The sequence below is a fragment of the Perognathus longimembris genome, chromosome 24 (assembly GCF_023159225.1).
Source record: "Perognathus longimembris pacificus isolate PPM17 chromosome 24, ASM2315922v1, whole genome shotgun sequence".
In the NCBI taxonomy this organism is placed as follows: Eukaryota; Metazoa; Chordata; class Mammalia; order Rodentia; family Heteromyidae; genus Perognathus; species Perognathus longimembris.
Window position 1 is genome coordinate 19408627 of NC_063184.1, and position 23204 is coordinate 19431830.

Consider the following 23204-nt stretch of genomic DNA (forward strand, 5'->3'; position numbering starts at 1 on the left):
CCCTGAGTTCAAGCCCCATGACCAACCAACTAAATAAATAAATAAACTCAGTTATAGCAAGCATGAGAACAAGTAAGCCTGTCTTTTTAACTTTTATTTGGCATTTATTTTTATAATTGAATAATTCTGAAAGCTTAAAGTGCTTGTGTGTGTTTGTTTGGCTTTTTTGTTAGTCCTTTTTAAAGTAGGGGTACATGAAGAATACCACAGCCCTTAAAGTACAACTCTGAAAGCTTCTTTTACCTTGTGCATCTATCAACATTCTTAAAGTCCCCAGAAGTTTGAACTGAACTGGAGGCATTTCAGATTTAAGGAATTTCAAAACCGCATCTGTGACTCCAGCTGATAACATTTTTGCTTTATTAACAACTAGAAAGAAAGAAAAATGGTGTTTGCATTCCTGATAAACATTCAATATACACTATTACTTTAAGGATCTATGCTATATTTATTATTTAGAATGTTATTACTTGGAATAATATTTTAAGAATGGGATTGTGTATGTTTGTGTAACTATCCCATGTCTATAGGTGCATGGCATTTACTTACGTAATTTATAAAGGAAAAATCTGAAAATGTTGACATCTTGCTTACAAAAAGCACAGCTCTGAAACTTTAATAAATGTGTCTCTTTTATCTGCCCTTGACTTGTTTTTACTTAAATGTTGGACATTCATAAACAGTAAGCTATACAAAACAAACGAAATGCATATAAGCTGGACCTTTGTTTTACTATACTATTTCACTTTATTAGAAATAAAGAATAGTTTTAACCATCACTAGTATTCTTTACTGGAATAAAGTGATCTCAAGGCTCAAATCCTTTAATATAAAGATGTATTACTACTATTAAAATGCTATGTCTGCTTAGAGGAGGCAAAAGCAAACAAACAAAAAAACTCCTTACATCACCAGTTGTTTTTTTTTAGACCGTGTTAATTGATGTCATTATCTTACCTGAAGAGGCTTAACTAGAGTTCACAAAAGGTAACAGAATTTTGGCCTTAAAAGTAAAAATTACTTTTATATTGTCTTAGAAAATCTGTTTAACATATTAGAAAACGTAAATGATTGCTTCTCTTTTGTCAGAGGAGGTTCACAAGTTCTACAAAGCATGTGTACCTTCCTGTGTGAAGTCTTTTATTCTCTGCGGCCTTGTCTTTTTGTCTTACCTGGGATGGCCAGGTTTCTGAGGGCGCTCAGAGCTGCGTGCTGTACAGTTACATTTCCATTTTCTACATGTCTGTCCAGTAAATCCATCAGTTTTTCTACAATTCCATTTTCTACCATGTGAATACAATTTCCATCTGGGGGGGAAAAAAAGCAATTTTCTTCCTCTATTAAAGTATCTATGAACATTTAGTGGGACTGATGCCTCTCCATTGTGCACATTAGGGAAAATAAATATTCCAAATAAAATGAACCCCAACTCTTTCTTCCATCAGTTGGATCTCTCTGTTTCCTGAATGAGAAGTTTGATTATAAAGATTCTGGAAACAGATAAAAATTTTCAAAAGCCCCAAGAGTCTGAGTATATATATATTAAAAAAGCAAGAAGAAACTCCATTCTTTTTTTTTTTTTGGCCAGTCCTGGGGCTTGGACTCAGGGCCTGAGCACTGTCCCTGGCTTCTCTTTGCTCAAGGCTAGTACTCTGCCACTTAAGCCACAGCGCCACTCCTGGCCATTTTCTGTATATGTGGTGTTGGGGAATTGAACCCAGGGCTTCATGTATACGAGGCGAGCACTCTTGACACTAGGCCATATCCCCAACCCAGAAACTCCATTCTTAAGATATTTTCCAGTGATCTTTACTTCTAGTGAAGGATAATTGTGTTATGCTAACGCTATAGTGACTTTAGTTGTAATGGCTAATCCTTAAGTTATTTTTCAAACATTTACAGAAGAGATTATAATGAGCTACTTTTGACTCTGCATTTACCCTCAACAATTATCACTGTGTATCCCAAATGCGAAAAATCCAAAATATAAAATGTTCCCAAATCCAACGTTTGGATACTGACATGATGCTATAAGTAAAAAATTCTATAGCTGCCTTTGTCTGATGGGGCATGGTCAAAATGCAGGTTCATTTGGTATATGAAGTTACTTTCAGGCTATGTGAGCAAGGTATTTAGAAAATAACAAATTTCATGTTCAGGCGTGGGTCCTATCACCAATATATCTCATTATGTATACTGAAGTGTTTCCAAATCTGGAAGAAAGCCAAAATCTGAAATACTTCTGGTCCCAAGCATTTAAGATAGGGGTAGTCAACCTGTACTACTGAGTAAAATCAAACCAGAAAGAAAATAACCTGTATTTTTTTCCCCAGTCCTGGGGCTTGAACTCAGGGCCTGAGCACTGTCCCTGGCTTCTTTTTGCTCAAGGCTAGTACTCTGCCACTTGAGCGACAGTGCCACTTCTGGCCTTTTCTATATATGTGGTGCTGAGGAATCGAACCCAGGGCTTCACATATAGAGGCAAGCACTCTTGCCACTAGGCCATATTCCCAGCCCTAACCTGTATTTTCTTAGACTCACTATGAGATTTCTGAAGTGAACAGCCAGACTTCATAAACAAACAGAGGTTGGGAGCTTCTAAAATATGACTAAGATAAATAAGATATTCTATATTAAACTAGATGATCATTCCCATGTAAGTTTTATTGGGTGTAAGAGTACAAATTAGTGCCCACTAATACAGGAATGAATATGCTGATTGCTAAAGCCAAAATTCCTATGAAAAGATCACATAATCACACTTCCTCACATTAGACAAGTATTAGAATGGTTGTGGCTGTTCTAATATAGAGCTCTAAATAGAGCATCTGCCTAGCAAATAAAAGGCCAAGTTCAAACATTAGTACCACCAAAATAAAAGATGCATATTTAGAATGTATTCAAAGTTACTCATCTCTGAAGAACAAGGTGTTCATGATCATTGCTCATGATTTTTAAGCTATCAGTTTAGTTGAACTAAAGAAAATATGCAATTTGTTAGCCAAACTCCTAAGTATTTCGGACTTCTGGAAAATTAAGGAAATAATACAGAAACATTTCTAAAAATTGTTTTAAAATGCAGACCATTTGATTTACAGAGGTAGAATTAATATTTTACCATTTCTGGCAAAGTTTGCAATTGCCAGTGCTCCAGCAAGCTGTAACTGGTGGTTATTTGATGGAATCCAAGAAAGCACTCTTTGGAACACATTGCCTTTTCCACCTTCAAACAGTTTCTGCATGGATTCATCTGGAAGTAAATCAGACAGACAGCTAAACAGAAGAAATATAATTAAGAGGAACAAATTCAAGTTTCTAAGTGGATAACCCACTGGGAAACTACACACCTCACAAACTACTACATTCATAATGAGAGAAGTAATGATTCTTTTTGTACTAAGCTTTTAGTGGTGATTAGATGGCAGAGTTTAGAGAACTTAGCACAAGCTTCCCAGTAGCCATCTAGCTTTTAGATATTTGGTATCCTATCTTTACGACAGCACTTCAAATACTGGAGGTTAGCAAAGATTTCTCTTTTTTCAGTTCCTCATCTGCAATTCCTTTCATGATATATTTATGATTTCAGAATCATCACATCAACAGCTACTAAGAAAATGATAAAACAGCTAGAACTGTATCTATAGAAAAAAACAACAATACATATAAAACATCTGACTCACCTCCAAGCAGTAATAAAACCATTAGATCTGAAGCAGCTTTCAGCTCAGCAATGTCGTCTTCTTTGTCACTATCCACCTTCTGTTGAACAATCTCTAGTAGGCACTCTACCAGCCCTGCTTCAACTAGCTGTAGTTTAATAGCATCTGAAAAATAATGTGAACAAAATCACCAAACTCATGGGAAAAACAGGAGCTCTGGTCTACGTGATCATCAGGAAGAATTTTAAGAAGTCAGAAAAATGGGATTCCAATCAAACACCTTCAAAGATTTAAGTCTTCAAAATGTGGCCACCACAGTTAAAAACACAAAAACTAATTTTTTTTCCCATGTGGAATTATCCTTTGAAAAATGTCTCTGCGCACCTAAAGACTGCAAATATCATTCTTACCCTAGATATGATTACCTATAAAAGTTATAAAGTGCTACATATATATGCTCACAACATACATGTTATAAAGTTAAAATGCCTTCACTGTGAGCCTTGAATACAAAGCAACTGAAAAGTAAAGAGCTATTAATAAACATCAACCTGTATCATAAGAATAGTGAGGTTTATATCTGTACAGATATCAGTTCTCCAGTGAAATTTATCTGTAACTTTGTAAGCTTCAAAATGTATATATTTTAAAAGACCTCAGGTTTCTAGTAATTGAGCTGAGGTACATGATGTCTCCCATGCTATGGTTTTCTTAAATATGTTTTAAAGTGTTTATCACAAAAGTTGTAAGGAAAAAATAACTTTAAAGCTAATGATTAACCAACAAAATATTTTTAAATTTACAACCCAATTATGTTTTTAGAAGAATTATCTCCATAGTAAACTCCACTCCCTATTAAATCTTTTTAACCTTTATGTTTACCTAAATGGCCTATCTAAATGCTTTAGGTATTCTTGATATTCCTTAAGATAAATGCCAATTAACAGACCTTAAAAATATATTTGCTAAATATATATATATATATATATATATATATTTGCTGCAAATAAAACTTTAAATTTAATTGTTTAGATTCATTTTATTGTATTCATTGGTTTTCCTTAATGCTGTATATGTAACTCATATATAGCAAACTGGAAGAAATTAGGAGAACAAGAAATTTTTTGGACAGGGAGAAAACCTTGGAGATATTTATACCGATGACTTTCTCTTTTAAGTAATGTGTTTGTGTGTGTCTGTGTGCATGCTGGTCCTTGTACTTGAATTCCAAGCCTGCATGCTGTTCCTAAGCTTTGTTTGTGCTCAAGGCTACCACTCTACCACTTGGGCCACAGCTCTACTTCGAGCTTTTTTGGTGGCTAATTACAGATCAGGGTCTCATAGACTTTCCTGTGCAGGTTGGCTTTGAACGATCATCCTCATATCTCAGCCTCCTGAGTAGCTAGGATTAAAGACACAAGCCAGTGGCACCTTTTAAACATTTTTCAAGTACAAAAGCTTAGCTACCACACCAAGACCATTTATTTTGCTTTAAATATCACGTTAACACACAGAGAATACTCTACCTGGAATACTTTAACAAAGGCACACTCATACTGGGCCATGCTTAAAGTAGGGCGTCTCCTTGGTTACAGAATGCTAGGGATAGCAATGTGCAGCAACCAGAATTGAAAACTACGATTTGAAAAAAGCCTTAGAAATGCAAACCTCCTTGAACTATACAAGTCCTAGTATATGTTATAATACTATTCATAGACCAAAAAACAATCCACCCACAAATGATAGGTGAAAGGAAAATAACTGAAAACAAATTTTCATATCATTGCATCCACTGCACAATTAAGGGTAGAGAAAATAAAAAATAAAAACGTTCTCATTCTGAAATATTTTAAAGAAAGTTCCAGGTGACTCTCTGGCTTAAAAACTCATTGAAGATCAGAATCACATTTTCAATTTTGCAGAATCACCAACAAGATTAAAAAACACAAATTTCTCCCTGAATAGTAAGATCTAAAGCATTCAGACAATGAAATGTGTCAAGATACAGAGCTCTCTCTTTACAGGCTGACTTTAATCACAAAGGAAGCTTGGACTGTCTTAATTAAGATCAAAAGAGCCTTCTAGAAAAAAAAGTCAGGCACTTTTATTCACACTATTCTCTCCAAGGACTTCAATCTTTTTGTTGTTGTTTTTGCACTGGTTCTGGGGCTTGAACTCTGGGCCTGGATGCTGCCCTGAGCTTCTTTTACTCAAGGTGAGTGCTCTACCACTTGAGTCACAGAGCCACTTTCAGCTTTGAGGTAACAGTCTCCTGCAGTTTCCTGCCTGGGCTGGCTTTGAACCACAATGCTCAGATCTCAGCCTCCTGAATAGCTAGGATTACAGGCGTGAGCCACCAGTGCCTGCCAGGACTTCTGTATCACTACTGTGTACATGTGTATATACAGGTATATGTGTGTGTGTACACACACATTTATATGTATGTATATTATATATGTATATTAAACATACTGGGACTATGGATCAAGTGATAAGAGTACCTTTCTGGTAAGTGTGAGGTTTTGAGTTCAAACCATTGCCAGTGTTGCCCTCAACAACAAAAATTCATTCACTGTCAACAATCCAAGAGTTCTCCTCTCCCTGATCCCTGTCCTTCTCATCGTAACTCCTTTCATTTCTCAAATCACTAGTTTCTACTTTGGTTGGTATAGTGATCATTTTTATATTTCTATTTTACCAAATAATCATACCCAGTTCCCTATCCCTGCTCTGAGGCCATAATGATATATACTTTTCTATTTTCAGAAAAGCGTTCTGGTTTTAACTTAAATATTTAGATTAGCAACACACCTGGAATTAATGATTTTTATACAGTATGAAGTGTGCATATGAGTAATGTTCTGACAGCATTTTTCCATACTCCCAACAATGTTTAAAGATAGAAATAATTTTGATTTTACTGTCATTCTTCTTTGATCTGAGGCATTTGAATTTTTTTTTATATTAATGCATTCATTATTTTTTCGTTTGGTAGTACTGGGGTTTGAACTCAGGCCCTGTATTTCTAGGCAGGGACTCTATTACTAGGGGGACACACCTCCAATTGTTTTTGCTTTATTTTTTGAACAGGGTCTCTTGTCTTTGCGCAATCAGGCCTGGACCATGGTCCTTTTGTTTATTCTTTGCACATAGTTGGGGTGACAGGGTGAACCATGCTCAGCTTTCTATATTGGCTGAGCTTAGATCTAACTAGCCTTTTTCCTGGTATGGGCACGAGCCATAATCCCACCTCTTGATCTCTGCCTATAATAGCTAAAGAGGCACAAGCCACCAAGCCTGGCCTATGTTCATTTTTTTTGACACGTAAGTCTTGAAACATAGTTTAGGCTTGCCTTAGTCTTTATCATCCTGCCTTAGGCTCCTAGGTGTGGGAATTACAGGTACATGTGACCACACTCTGCCAGCCCTGGGACTTGAACTCAGGGCTAGAGTTCTACTTGAGTCACAGCTCCACTTCTGAATTTTTAGTGGCTAAGTAGAGATAAGAGTCTCACAGACTTTCCTGCCTGAGCTGGCTTTGAACTGAAATCCTCAAGATCTCAGCCTCCTGAGTAGCTAGGATTACAGGTGTGAGCCAATGGGCACTTGGCTTGCCTTTTTCTTTTTTCATCCTTTCATTCTCCCCGCCCCTCCCGCCCCCAGTCCTGGAGCTTGAACTCAGGGCCTGAGCACTGTCCCTGGCTTCTTTTTGCTGAAGGCTAGCATTCTACCTCTTGAGCCACAGCACCATTTCCGGCGTTTTCTGTATATATGGTGCTGAGGAATCAAACATAGGGCTTCATGTATACAAGGTAAGCACTCTACCACTAGGCCCTTTCATTCTTAATCCTTTAGTTTTCCTTATACTTACAATGCGTGTTTCTTTTTCTCAGGGCCTCATGCTTACCACACAGGCACTGTATCACTTGAGCCACGCTTCCTGTCTCTTGTCACAATGATGATTTTTGAGGCAGCATTTTGCTCTATGTTTAGGCCTACCTAGGCTGTGATCCTGTTTCCGTGTCACTGGGAAATGAGTGTGAGACAAAGCACTGTCACTTTAGCCACTGTACCTCTTTTGCCTCTTTCCCTCCTTTCTTTCTTTTTGTGGTTTTACAGTTTAAATGCATAGCCTTCTACTCCCTAGTGAAAGTGTTGTACCACTACAGTCATGCCTCCAGCTCTTTTTGCTTTTATTTAAAAGGCATCTCACTTTTTACCCAGGTCAGCCTGTACTGAAATCCTCCTAGTTATGTCTCCTACATAGCCGGGATAACAGGTGTGTATTACAGTGTCCAGCATTTATTGATTGAGGCGAGGTCCCGTGAACTTTTTGGCCAACCTGGTCTCAAAGTGAGACATTCCAATCTCAGCCTCTCAAATACCTTAGATTTAGAGATGTAAAATAATTCTCCTTGGCTACTACACTTCTTCTTCTTTGTAAATTAGCAACTGGCTCTTTCTTTGATCTGGTGGTACTGGAGGTACTCAGAGCCATGTGCTGTGTCGGTAGAACAATGGACTTATTTCAGGAGTTCTATTACAGCTAGGATAATAGGTATACACCAGGGTGTGCCCAGCTACTTCCATTGAGATGGAGTCTTAAAGACTTTTCTGCTTGGGCTGTTGATGAACTACAATCCTCTCGTCTCAGCCTTCCAAGTCGCTAGGATTATAGACATGAACCACCAGAACACAACTTCTTTTTTTTAGTGTGCACCAATTATACAAGGACATTTCATTGTGCCAGGGTCTTATTCTTCGTATTTCATTTTGGATTTCATTCCAATCTCTCTTTTACTAGTCCAGTGGTTCTCTAATTGAATGATATCTAGTCCATTAAACCCTTCATTAGGTTCTTAACATTGGTTGAATGTTTTGATTCCAGAATTTTCATTTCTTTTGAAAATAATCTGTATCGTATTTTTATAGTTCTTACTTTCCTTCTAAGATTTTTAAGCTTGACTTTTTAACTCTCTGAATATACTATGCATAGTTTTGAATCAATGGCTGATCAGTCCAGTAACTGGAGATGGTTGCTATTTCCCTTCTTTGTGCTGACTCTTGCTTACAGTGTCACATTTGCTCATGGGTTTGACCCTCCCTGTTTTGAGTATGTGCAAGAAATAGTGTCTGAAAACCTGGATTGGTTTGTTTCCTTGATTCATTCACCTCCTATGGTTATATTCCTTAAGATGCTTTTGCCCAGGGAAGGGTGTGATTTACCAGTATCTGTACTGTTGGTAGGCCTAGAATTCCAACTTTTATCCCCTGTGCCTTACAAGGATTTAGAAGTAGAGTTAAGGATCTCAGATATTTTTTCCATATTGGAACAAGACTACGTTAGCTACAGAAATATGTCTGCTAAGATCTGGAAATCAAAGGACCTAGAAAAAGCAGCAAAGAAAATACAAGTATGTAGTAAATGTAAAGTTAGAGATAACAAAATAAAACTTAGCGCATCATGAATAACACAAAGAAGGTTTTTGAGTTAAAGAACTTGTAGTTTAATAAACTGAGGTTGACATGACAACAAATCAAAAGGTACATTTCTTTCTCACCATTTTCTGCAAGTGGAGCAAGAACTTCAAAAATCATTTCTCTCTTATCATGTTCTATTTGTTTCTTGAAGAGTTTTACGAGCTCTTCAGCAATGTTTGTACTGGCAAACTGTTCTTTACTTGACTCTGAAAAATAAAAGAGAAAAAAATCTAGAATAAGCGAACAAATCAAGACCAGAAATTTGTTTTCTATTCTTTTCTAGTGTTTGATCATTTTGGTCCACTATAAAACAAAGATACCCTTCAAATAAAAGATCAAACTGATTTTTAATACACCTTCAAAAGAGAAATACCTAAGGATTTAGAGAAATAGCTTCTGACCCAATAATACTTGAGGCTACAAAAATGTTCAGTAGCATAACATATAGGTAACCATAGCAACAATACAATTCTAAGCCACAACTGCATAGTTTCAAGGCTTTTAGTCAAGGAAAAATTATTCACAGCAGATGGAATTTAACATGGATGAATAAAAATAACACCATGTTAGTATTATTCAAATGCTGGTTTTGAGTAGTATTGCTTTTTTTTTTACTATTATATTTTTGTTGTTTATCTTTGTAGTGCCAGGGGTTGAACCAAGGGCCAAATACTCTACCACTTAGCTATACCTGCAAACCCAGAGGTGCTCTAAAAAGCCAATTCTTGGAAATAATAGCTGCCTCATTCTCTCTTATGTCTTCAGGAGACCCAACCTCTCTACAGAGGGGGGACACCTGACTGGTGGGCTGTAGAAAGCCTTGCCAAGGACTCGAAATTTAAGACATTTAGGAGGTTTATTCATAGAAACATAACCATCAATAGCAGCTAACATAACATGCCAAGTGGCCCTTGCAGAAAAAGATTCTCCCCTTTGGCCATTATCAATCAACAGTTAAGCATGCTAATTTCTTTCATAAAAAAAATTCTCCCTCCACCTTACCATGTTCTTCAAGTACTAATCAAGCTCACCCAACTTTTAGAAACAAGTTTCTTGCTAGCAATATTTACATGAAGTGCCACTATTTTCTCCATTCACATACATTTCTAAACACTATTTTTAAGAAAATAAATGTTAAATGACAATGATTTTGCTTGCTAATAATACATAACTTAAAAATGAAGTAGGGCATAATTTAACATGTGCAATCTGTTTCAGAATTTCAGGCACGAGAGGAAAATGTGTATCTGCTTTATTAAGTTCCATATACTTTGTGGAACTTTTTCTAGGCATGGTGGTGTGTATCTGTACTTTAAACACTTAGGAGGCCGAGTCAGGATAGAGAGGTTGATGACAGCCTGGGCTACATAGCAAGAAAAATAGTTTCTTTTCAGAGAACTATGAAGAGGAAAGAATCAATATGGAAATGTTGTTGGATTCTATAGATAAGTAAAAATGCTTAAGACAAGAGAATTAAGATGGTAAGAAAACAAAGGGCAAAGGAATCAAGGGACAAGAATTTATAGAGGTCAGGTAGAAAAGCAGGAAATGTAGCTTGGAAAGGTAAGCCCATACCGGTTTACATGGATTGAAGTATATATTCCAGTATGCTGGTATTCAAAAAGCAGTGCTAAACAGAGATGAACCTTGGATAACTATGGAGCCAATATTTCTGTTTATTTTTGCATTTCACAAACATTTTGCTGTTTGTATTCCTAAAGAAAAGGGTGATTGGCTTTACAAGTAAGGATTTAATTCCTTTTGGCTTTCCAATAGTACTTTTGAAGCAATCTCTGAAATCCAGAGGGCTGGCTTAGTGCAAATGTGGCAAAGAAAGTAAATCCTGGTGTGGTGTGCACTATGGAAACACTAAATCATCGGTTTATAACTATGCGTGAATCTTCTCAACAAACATTTTTTTTTTTTTGCCAGTCCTGGGCCTTGGACTCAGGGCCTGAGCACTGTCCCTGGCTTCTTTTTGCTCAAGGCTAGCACTCTGCCACTTGAGCCACAGTGCCGCTTCTGGCCGTTTTCTGTACATGTAGTGCTGGGGAATCGAACCTAGGGCCTCGTGTATCCGAGGCAGGCACTCTTGCCACTAGGCCATATCCCCAGCCCTCAACAAACATTTTATAAATACCAGCAAAATAAGCATCATCATTGAGCATTTTTAGCAAATGGAATAGAATTTTAAAAGATATAATTACTTTATGTCTGAATAAACCAAACATTTTATTAAAATCACGAAGGATAAGCTACATATCACACAATAAAGTATCAAAATGAGAAACATTAAATTTTTATTGACAATAAATTCTTTCTGTGACAATTTGTTTGCTTTTTAAAAGATCACAAGAGGGCTGGGGATATAGCCTAGTGGCAAGAGTGCCTGCCTCGGATACACGAGGCCCTAGGTTCGATTCCCCAGCACCACATATATAGAAAATGGCCAGAAGCGGCGCTGTGGCTCAAGTGGCAGAGTGCTAGCCTTGAGCGGGAAGAAGCCAGGGACAGTGCTCAGGCCCTGAGTCCAAGGCCCAGGACTGGCCAAAAAAAAAAAAAAAAAAAAAAAGATCACAAGAATTTTCTGTTACCTACTCTATTAAAACTGCTTCTCAAACGATTTCCCACAACAAAATCATATATGGTTCTATTTTCAAATGTCAGTGATTCATTTAACATATGATATCAATTTAGTGTTATGCTAAAAGTAAATCATTAACCAGCAGTAGCTTCACATATATTTAGGAAACAATTGGTTTTTATAGAGATGGATTTTTCCCCCCCCAGTCCTGGGGCTTGAACTCAGAGTCTAGGCAGTGACCCTGAGCTTCTTTTCTTTTGCTCAAAGTTAGCACTGTTCCATTTGAGCCACAGTGCCACTGGTGGCTTTTTCTGTGTACGCGGTTCTGAGGAATTGAACCCAGGGCTCCATGCATGCAAGGCAAGCACTCTACTGCTAAGCCACATTCCCAGCCTTGGACTTCGTTTTTTGAGACAGGGTATTACTGTGTCACCCAGGCTGGCCTCAATCTTGTGAAACTCCTGCCTCTGCCTAGAAAGTTCTGGAATTATACTGGATGTCATTCTGCCTAACTAATTCAAATAGTAGGCCACAACTCAAAAAACTTGAAAAAATAATTGCCCCCAAATGAACAAATTTATAATGTATCTTTCTGTGATACAGCTTTGGAGAAATGTTAATATTTTAATTTATAAGGGCTTATACATGGCAAGAGCTATTTTAGTATTTTGTACACTGAACTGCTCAAATTGTCCTTCATAACTTTCCCTTCCAGAAGGAAGCATGTATTCATACTAATTAATACTAGTAATTTCTAGTAATCACATTGGTAAATAAATCATCAGGCTGGAATTTAAGGAACAGGCCCTATTTACTTCATAGGGCTTCTATAAAGAGTGAGGATTAATAAAGATCTAGGATTCTCTCATTCACCAGATAAGTGGATCAAAATAGCTTACTGGAGTATAGGTAACCAACAACTGAATGATTAGCTCCTTTCCCATGAAGTTAAGCAGGAGCTCTGCAGTTGCTGAAGTGGAAACATTTACACACCACCATAAAAGGCATGAGATTGGGCCTCTGCTAGCAACTGCAATTACATAGCTCTTATATAGCACAGCCTATCCAAAGATAGTATGCCATCATTTCCTTATTTGGTACTGCCTGTTTCTAAAGATTAGGTGTGACAAAACTCATTAGCCATGTCTTCTACGCATTCTCCTAAAACTCCAGAAGAGGACAGGACTTCACAGGGTGAAGGATGATTTTGTGATAAAGTCTATTTTCTAGAGTAACAGTGTCTAGTAGAAACAGGCAAAACCACTGGGTACCAGTGGCTCATGACTGTAATCCTAGACTCAAAAGGCTGAGATCTGAGGACAGAGGTTCAAAGCCAGCCCAAGCAGGATAGTCCACGAGACTTTTATCTCCAATTAATCACTAGAAAACCGGAAGTGGCACTGTGGCTCAGTGATAGAGCACTAGCCTTGAGCCAAAAAGCTCAGAGACAGCATCCAGGCCCTGAGTTCAAGCCCCACCACCATCCCCGCAAAAAAAGGAACACACAAAACTAAAATAATGTATTCTACTCTGCTTACTATTCACACTGTTATCACTTCAACATGCCATTAGCATTAAAATATTGGCAAGATGTCTTACTTGTTTCATACTGTCTTTACACTGTATTTTATATTTACTGCGTATTTCAATTTGGATTATCCACATTTCAATGCTCAACAGCCACCATGTGATTGGGGGCTACTATATTGGACTGTGCCACACTGGAAACTATCCTGAAACATAAAGAAGTTGAACCTGAGTATGTTGGAACTGATGGCAAGTGAATATCTGAATTAATCATGTTTATATTTCTGGTAGAAAGACTGACACAGACACTATCAGATAAGATTATAACATAATGTCTGTCTTATTTCTAGCAGCTACTTTGGATACAAACTTCTATGCTTCATTCCTATAGTGGACAATCAGCAGAGGAAAGACAAGAAACACGTGTAGCATGATATGTCCCACTGAATAAAAATGATTTCAAAGTATCTCTGGTAAATAATCTGCATTTCTGTGAAGTAGAAATCAAAGTGGAAGTAGTACGGGAGTCATAATTTCCATGCGTAGTGTATCTGCACACGAGATTTCAGCCAGAAAATCCAACATTGCAGTCTTTCATTTCCTTTACAAGATGGGAACATATTTATAAATATTTATTTGTTATATTTATTTGTTACAACTATGATATTTAGCTAGGACAAAACAGTAATTGTTTCCTTATGCAGAAAATGAAGGCTTTATAATGAACATGGCAGAGGGAGTGACTGAACCAGAAGTCGCAACTTCGTACCATCGTGGGATAGAAGGAGAGAAGAAATGGAGGGGAAGGAAGAAAAGATTAAAAAAATGATAATGTACAAAGCAGAAAACAACAACAAAACAACCCAGAAAGAGTTAAGTGCTGAGGCGATCAGCTCACTTTGTAATAACAAGGATGTGTTTCCTTGTTATGGTCTAGTTCTGCTATTTTAACAGATTTCTCAAATTTCCTTATTTCCTTCCTTCCTTCTCTTTTTCTTTTGGTTTGTCACAGGGCTTGAACTCAGGGCCTGGGCACTGTCCCTGAGCTTTTCTGCTCAAGGCTAGCTAGCATTCTACCACTGTGAGCCACAATTAACACGTCTTCTGGTGGTTAAAGATAAGAATCCCATGGATTTTCCTGCCCAGGCTGGCTTTGAACCTCAATCTTCAGATCTCAGCCTCCTGAGTAGCTAGTATTACAGGCATGAGCTACCAGGGCCCAGCTTCAAATTTTATTTCCTAATACTATTGAAAATATATTCATATGAAAATCTTCCCTGTCCTTTTTAGAGATTTTGTTGGAAGAGGGCAAGACCTTAGTTTTCCAGCCTTTTTACCTAATAACTTAGCAAAAAAATGTATACCAAACATTTTAAGTCACATCTCTTATTATGGCCTAGACACAATATTCTTGGCTTTAAGACCATAAGTCAAGCAGAGATAATCTTAAATAGTCAAGCTTATTGAATAATGTACAAAGTAAAATGTAAATTTGTTCTTATTTGCTCCACTGGGTCTCAAGGTCTTTCATTTGCTAGTTAAGTGCTGTATCATTCACTGAACTATGCGAAGTCCATATAGTTAAAATCTTAATACATAATACAGAGAATCAACGTAATTCTAATTATGAATAGTTTTAAATGACTAAAATAACCAGAAAAGGCTGGGCAGGAGACGTGGCTCAATTGGTAGAGGACCAGCCAAGTGAGTTATGAGGCCCTGATTAAAACCCTGGTACTTCTCCCTCCCCCTTCCACACAAAGTATCTTGAATATTTAAAAACAACAAATATAATTTAGGTGAATCCCAGGTTCTGAAAAATTGGCTGTATTTGTAAGTATGTTACTAAGTTGATGACATTTGTGGAGCATGAGGGAGACTTACCAAGTTCTGCTAAATTTCCAAATGCAACCAGACACATTTCTGTAAGAGCCGCATTGTGGCAGTGTATGCCCAGTAATTTGACTAAGGTAGGGATAACACCCATATTGATAAGCTGTGCTTGAAGGGAATCTGTTAAAAAAAAAAAAGATGGGGAAAAAGGAATCAAATCAAATCACAAACCAAATGAACATTAGTAAGAAAATACCTGCTATTCCTGTAGGATAAACTCAATTCTTCTTGAATTACAGTGAAGGAAAATGAGGTTCACTCAAACGCACATTATTTCAGAGTTGACTTCTGAATCGTTTCAATGACCAGCAGAAATTTAGATATGAAAAAAACTTAAGCAGTATTTCAAATCTTTAGTTGTTTTGTTTTAAAGTAAGATCTTAAAGCTTTAGTAATTAGGCTTTTAAGATATGTAAATATTACCCTTGTTTTCTAAATGGAAAGGTTAAAGAAATATTTGCATTAAGAAAGATAACAATATATAAAGAGCTTCGGGAAAATAAGAAAGGAAGCAAAAACCTATAGTTGCTTCATAATAAGGAATGAAAAGTATACACTAGAGAAAATGATTGGTCTGAGCATTTGCATGTAGAGTGATCTTTGATGACTGCTAAAAAAGAATGTAGTTTTAACAAAGAAAATTTTCCATTACCTAATTTTATTTTTCTTTTCAAGGTTTTATTTAATTACAGAGACAGATCATCTATTAAGAGATGGCTTTGAGAGGTGAAGAGAATGAGGTCAACATGACCTTATTCTTCTTTGCCTTCATTTTATAAGCAACTAATTTGTTTTAAGTCACTCTGTATGCCTTGGGTTTCCACAATGGTTCTTCATGGTCAATGACAGAATACCTGAAGTAAGGTTGAAGGTAAATTAGCCAAAATGAAAACCAAAAGCTAAAAATGAAAGACATTAACATTTATATATTTATACAAAACATTATTGCTGCCAATAACTGGCTCATCCAAAGATATAGGAATCCTCTCTCAAAGTTTATCTGCTTAGAATTATGTACCATATGCAAGTTAATAATATTCTCCAATTTCTTTTAAGTTATCTATTTGGAATATAAAGACAAAACTGTTTTTCACAAGATACATTTTCCTTAGAAGCCAAGTCGTTCTTACTCCCTATAGTTCTTAAGCAGTTGATAAGGAAGTGAGTGGGTGGTTATCAAGAAAACACTAAGGCAGGCCTGAGTTTTGAGCTATTTCACATGTCCTGAGTTATTTGCCTGGTAGTCTCTGCTGTTAATTCTGCCTGGAGGGTAGAGTGGGGTTTGAAGTCAATCGTGGCTTATTATTGCCCCTGAAAAGTGGTGCTTAATTGGGGATAATATCTCGTGTGGTTGTGGGGAGTCCATCGACATGGCAAAGGGACCTATTACCAGAACAAGAACAGAAGATAAACCTGAGGGGGAAGAGGAAAGTTACACTTAGAGCTCAAATGGCTACACAAAACACTTCAAATTTTGCAATGAAATTTATCCTAAATGGAGATTAAACAATTTGGGGGTTTTTTTGAAGTATTTTTTTTTGCCTGAGTATACAATGCAGCAATCAATGAATGATTCACAATACATAACAAAAATGCCTGTAAGATACAGTGTTAGGCGCTATGTGGGCAGAATCCTTGCATTTTGATCACAGTATTTGTAATTGTCATGCACCAAGGAGCTTTGCGAGTTAGAAATGATTGTAGTTACTTACCAGAAGAGTTCTTTCTAGTGGATCACCTCTGTATCTCCTTGCTCTTTAGCAGAATTGTTATTTATTCATTTTGACTAGCTCATCAAATACTGCAGAGCTGCAGAACCATTAAATTTCAGGTATGTAAGCGTGAGCACTAGCGCATGCATTGAGTGTGAGTCCAACTCTGCTCTATGTCTGCATATATGTAAGCATCGCACACCCCCTCAGCACTGTTGGTACAAACTACAAAATCCCACAGTCCAGGGACATCAGAGGAAAAACATATTTCATGAAGAAAGCAACTCAAAGGGAGAATGTCACTTAGAAGATGGTGCTCTTCAGATTCTCTTAACTTGGCATATCTCTATCATTTTCTTGGGCCACTTTTAAAATGCTATAAATTTTGGTTCCAAAGAAAAGAGGGGCAAAAAAAATTAAGAAATGTTGCAGAGCTTCACAAAGTCTTTGCACCAGTAAAAATTGAAATTGTAGCCAATCAAAAGGAAAAAGTAGCAACTCGTGTGCATCATGAAAATCATTTTACTTCAAGAAAATGTTTTAAAATGACTCAGGAACCAATTCATGTTATATTCACATACAACACACACACTACACACAAGAGAAAAAAATAGTCATCCAATTGGACACTCATTGTGGGCCAATTGGTGGCTTTCTTTTCTATCTACTTCTATGCTGCTGACTAAAACAACAATCATACTCAAGGTAACGCTAAAATTTGTTCACACTGTATGAAGAAATTCTGCTTGAATAATTACAGAGGAGAAAGAAAAATTTAAAAAGACCTTTAGCAGGTTGATAGATATGTAATGTTCATTTTGTAGGTGCATAGGCATCCTGGAATATAGTTTTCCACGTGGAATTCCTAAAACCCTTTTAGAAGATCACAAACTCAATATCTTGTTTATAAAAATACCAAGATTTGCTGGGCACTGGTGGCTTATGCCTGTAATCCTATCTACTCAGGAAGCTGAGATTGGAGGTTCAAAACCAGGCAGGAAAGTCCATGAGACTCCTAGCTCCAATTATTCACCAAAAAATAGAAAGTGGAGCTGTGCTGGTAGAGCACTAACTTTGAGCAGAAAAGCTCAGCAGCAGTGTCCAGGCCTCAAGTTCAAACCTCAGGACTGAGACTGAAACAAAACAAAACAATAAAATAAAACAAAATAAATGGAAAATAAAAATACTAAGATTTTACTTATTTTTAAAACTATGTTGATATTCATGTTGATAGCACAAAGAGTACGCTAGGTAAAAATGCTGCTGTGGTAGCCCAAACCAGGCAGAGACTCCACAAACTGGGTACGTAGCTGTTACTGCCTCAACATACAGCAATAATGCTATTTTTCTCAACAATTTTGTTTTTGAAAATATATTTGTAATATTACTTACATGACATATAGGCTTATTTCAAAATGAAATACTACTTTCAAATAACTGTTATACATAAATAAAAGTTCTTTGAGATCTTCTGTACTTTTTAGATGTCCAAAAGGGTCCAGAGAAATAAGTTTAAAAACCACTGTCAAAGGATTAACTCATTCTTAGGGAATTAGAGTAGGGGAAAAAAGTTATGGAAAAGATATTCTGAATTCAAATATATGCCTGGAAGATGTGATAACAGGGGAAAAATGAAAAATATTCTATATAGTCATAGATTCTGGTGCTCAGATAAGTTGAAAGGAATTACCTTAATGAAGTAATGAGACTCTCAATCCTATTTATTTGAGTAGGAGCTCTAGTTAAACCTGGAATATTACAGATTTAGTCTGCCTATGTATTTCATTTTCAACTTTGTTTCCATTAAGTAGGTTTAAAAATAATTAAGGTCTTGTTTATGCAATTAAGTCTGTATTAATTCTTACCAATAGAAACAAATGACTACTTTGGAAATTTAAACACAGGGCCTTGAGCTTGCTAGGCAGGTGAACTACCATTTGAACTATCTGAAAAATTTTTTTTAATAGTTCAAAGAAAGCTTGTGAATGTTCATCACATGATGTAATAGCCCATGAATGCAATCAGGAGTATGACTTTTAAATGAACAATTAACAGGAAGAAATTCTTAGGAACAATTCACATTCTGTAGACACGTTGGAAAGAGTATGTGGAACAATCGCAAGACTAAGACTTTTACATCCTTCAACAAACACCATCAACTTCAGGAGAGTGTTTATCAGAGCTCAACAAACACAGCATTTTACAACAATGCAACTCAGGTTCATACAGAGCAAACACTTATGTGTGAAAGACAATCTTTAGACAACACAATGTCATAAACATCTTAAGGTTTTTTAAAAAATAAACTGTTCCTGACACACATCACAGACAAATATACTGACCAAAATACAGATTTACAAAATTACAGGATATCAACGTGACACAGGCCCTACATGATCTATGGGGAGGAAGAGGGAGAAAGGCACTGAGGGGGTGCAGTACGGATGCATATACAAAGAGATATAGGCAATCAACGCATGCGCTGGTGTGAACACTTACCTACCTACATTTGAATTTCAATGGTTCCAAGTTCTTCAGGTCACACTCATGGCAACTCCAAAGAATGGAGATCTGGAGAGAAGATCTCAAGTTGAGGAACCTTTTTCCCCCTGATTTTTAATTTTCATGTTTAAAACACTAGTATAGACTAGATTATAGGTCCAGAAAAGTATGCTGAATATTTCAGTTGACTGAAAGTTATGTCGACCAATAACTAAAAAGTTAAAAACAAAAGATTTATCTTGTTCTTAAAGTGAATGTTGTAAGATTATCAACCTTACTGCTGGATAGGACTTAAAAATGAATGTGTCAAAATAAAATACACTTCAAAATAGTTGCACATTAGTATGTATAGGTGATAAGCCATGTTACTCATAGCACAATATACATTGCTGCCTGCAGGCTTGCATTGTAAACCCCAATCACAGGTACATGGGTTGTACTCAGTTGATACAGGGGAAACAAACAGAAGTGCTGACGAAAAGAATCTGCAATCAAAAATTGGCTCAAAACTATTTGAACATAATGAAAACTGAAGTAAACCGCCTTTGATTTAATGGAACATCTGTATTTCTAAAAACAGGATATGAAAATAAAAATTAGAAGTGATTTCTCTGAAATGGCACTCTAGATTTAAGCGGGTTTTAGGTGTGTATCAGTGAAAAGGAAAGAGATGTAAACAGGGCTAGTAAGAGGGTGAGTAGAGTCAACCACACAACAGGCACAAGTGTGAGCCCTACTTCCTTTCGGGTTCTAATCCTTTTTTTGGACATGTAACTGTAATGATATTCAAACATGTTTATTTGTTTTGTTTTTGTTGCCAGTCCTGGGGCATGGACTCAGGGCCTGAACTCAGGGCCTGAGCACTGTCCCTGGCTTCTTTTTGCTCAAGACTAGCACTCTGCCACTTGAGCCACAGTGCCACTTCCCACTTTTTTCTATAAATGTGGTGCTGAGGAATCGAACCCAGGGTTTCATGTATACAAGGTGAGCACTTTACCACTAGGCCATATTCACAGCCTCAAACACATTTATGTGTGTTTACAATCAACTTCAAATCCATTATTTAAAAAGCCTTGTCTACCTAAAACATACATATGTTACATTTTTGTGCGCAGATTAGTGCTTCCATCCCAAGGCTACATATATCAATGACATAAAGCAATTTCAACAAAAAAAAAGGAAAAGAAAATAAAAATATTGAGAATATGAAATTCAAAACAATACATTTACATTAGAAGTTAATTGAAAAATAGAATTCAAAAGTTCTTTCCGGCTTTTTGAAAAGTCTTTTATATGGCCAAATTTCCCTATTATAAAGGTTTTAAAGATAAATAACAAAATTACATGCATGAGTAATGTAGGTCAGCAGCAACAAAAAACTACAAAGCAAAAATCACAAGAAAATTAGGAAAAAAGGCTTAATATCTTTAAGAGTCCTAACACATTTAATGTCCTCAATCTAGTCACAGCTAATCTTAATCTAACAGATTTTTTTTTCCTTTTTATCACTCCAGGTTAAATTATTTACTGCAAATAAAATACAAATAAAATTTATAGATATGCCTACTGTAATTTAAAAAAACTATGCTTTCAGAGCTGGGTGCTAGTGGCTAATGCCTATAATCCTAGCTATTCAGAAGACTGAGATCTGAGGATTGTACTTTGAAGCCACCCCGGTAAGAAAGCCATTTAAACTCTTAGTTTGAATTAACCACCATAAAGGCCAGAAGCAGAGCTGTGTCTCAAGTGGTAGAGCACCAGTAAGCAGGCCCTGAGTTCTAGCCCTAGTATGGGCACAAAAAACAAAACAACAAAAACCAACTATGCTCTCACCTCAGGGGGGAAAAGGGGTCTTAAAGTTTAAAGTGTTTTTAAGAGGAGTATGGGCAGCTGTAGCTTAAAAACTTCTAAGGAAACCCCAATTCATTTTCTGCTCTTACATGGCATTGCTGAAATAAAGGCCACATCTATAATAATAGTTGAAGCTATAGGCCTGAATTTTTACATAGCGAACTAAGCTAAATGTCAGATTCATTTATGTTCTAAAATGTAAACCTTAGGACATTTAATAAACGCAAATAGTTCTCATTTCACAAAATGATATTCTGGCCTTTAAAAGAATAGCTTTATCGCTTAGTTTTCACAATTTAAAAATTACACAAGGTTACAGTGTTATTTACAGCATACAAATTATAACAATAAGTTATCCACATCTCCAAGACATTTTAAATTCCTCACCTATAACCCATTTTGCCAGCAAATTAAGCTATGTAGACACAGTGTTAGATTGCTGCTTTTCCTAGAAGTTAATTTGCATGAAGTGGTTTGCAATTTCTCTCTAGTGGCCTAAATCTGAGATACATTAATAAATAAAAAATATTTTATTCACTTGTAGTTGTAATGTCAGAAACTGCAAGGTTATGCAGCTCAGTATTTAGTTACTGTCATTCCTGGAACTTAAAAAATCTATGTGTGTTCAATATCATGTGCTTGCTACCATCGCATCTCAACTTAGTGTAGCAGCATCAGTAACAGCAGAGACCCAGTCTTTCAGACTCAGTGTGACTATTTTGATATTCCTTTTCAAAAGAAGGCAGGCCTTCCGAGTACAGAGAAAAACGTCTCTATGTGTTGTTCCTATGTTGAAAAGCTTGAAGTTAATTGAGATGTGAAGCAGAAGTAATTCATGATGGTGAAACTGTACAAACATGAAAAATGGAGGACACAGATATATTCCCTTGAGAATTTACAGCATTAAACAATGTGCAAAGAACTGTTTTAACTACTCAATTTTTATTAAAGCAGTGAGTCTTGGAATAAAAAAAATTCAACTTGGGAAGAACTCTTTACATCTTGTGAATTTTGAGATTAAAAAAGCATTTGCGAAAGGGAAAGGGAGAGAAGGGAGGGGGGTATGAGGGACAAGGTAACAAACAGTACAAGTAATGTATCCAATGCCTAATGTATGAAACTGTAACCTCTCTGTACATCAGTTTGATAATAAAAAATTGAAAAAAAATTAAAATAAAATAAAAAAGCATTTGCCCGTGTCCCGCCCCCACCTCACATTTTCACAATGAAGAAAAATTTAAAAGTAATATTCAGAGACATGTATGATTAATTGGGAAAGGAAATCATGAAAATCGTTTATGGAAAAGGAAATCATGTCAGAGAAGATCAACTCTGGACACATATTGTGGTTCTGTACTGCCTCCAGTTACTGATGGACAGCTAGGCAGTACCACTGGGTATCACAGTATACTAGCACCACTGCCGAGCCCTTTGAAAGCTGGTAAGGCCTAGACAGTGTTGCTCCTGTAGTAACAGTGCTAAGCTTTAAATACAGGCGACTGGATCACTGACAGCACAACTACCATAACCATTTCATTTTTCTGAGATAAAAATGTCAGACTTCTGCATTCAGAAGTTCATTCTACAATGGCCACAGTGCTTCAAACTAATGCTAGTATGAGAACATGTGGAATGAAGAGCAGCATATGTAGTTGATGCACTTCCAATAAAACCGTTCTCAGGCTGTCTATGAAGAAGTAGCATGAACACAGTAACAGTCTAGGATTAGGCTGAGCCTAATTGGTTAAATTTAATAGGCAGAATTAGCAAAAGGCACCAGAATAATTGTTCTTTCACAGAATTATTTTTTAAAGTAACATTTGTAACAGAACTTCATGAACGCAACCTGCTTCAGGAGATGGATTAGAAAACTTTGTGAAGGACATAGAAGTTCAGACTTTTTTTTTACAAACAAAATTACAGCCAATTAAAGAATACAAGAATAACAGTAAATAAAGAATAAAATAGCTTAACAATTTCTCATCTACATTATAA

At 36.5% G+C, this 23204-nt stretch overlaps 1 protein-coding gene across 5 annotated transcripts in view; it reads right to left on the minus strand.

The window, feature by feature from the left end:
- Rap1gds1 (Rap1 GTPase-GDP dissociation stimulator 1) overlaps positions 1 to 23204 on the minus strand; it is a 94513-nt gene that overhangs the window by 12787 nt on the left and 58522 nt on the right. For all 5 annotated transcript variants that reach the window (XM_048333378.1, XM_048333376.1, XM_048333375.1 and 2 more), the window contains 6 exons: positions 15136 to 15264; positions 9221 to 9346; positions 3681 to 3824; positions 3119 to 3250; positions 1173 to 1307; positions 244 to 369 (listed from right to left, as the gene is read on the minus strand). In XM_048333378.1, coding sequence (XP_048189335.1) covers positions 244 to 369; positions 1173 to 1307; positions 3119 to 3250; positions 3681 to 3824; positions 9221 to 9346; positions 15136 to 15264 — 792 coding nt within the window. The remainder of the gene's footprint in view (positions 1 to 243; positions 370 to 1172; positions 1308 to 3118; positions 3251 to 3680; positions 3825 to 9220; positions 9347 to 15135; positions 15265 to 23204) is intronic.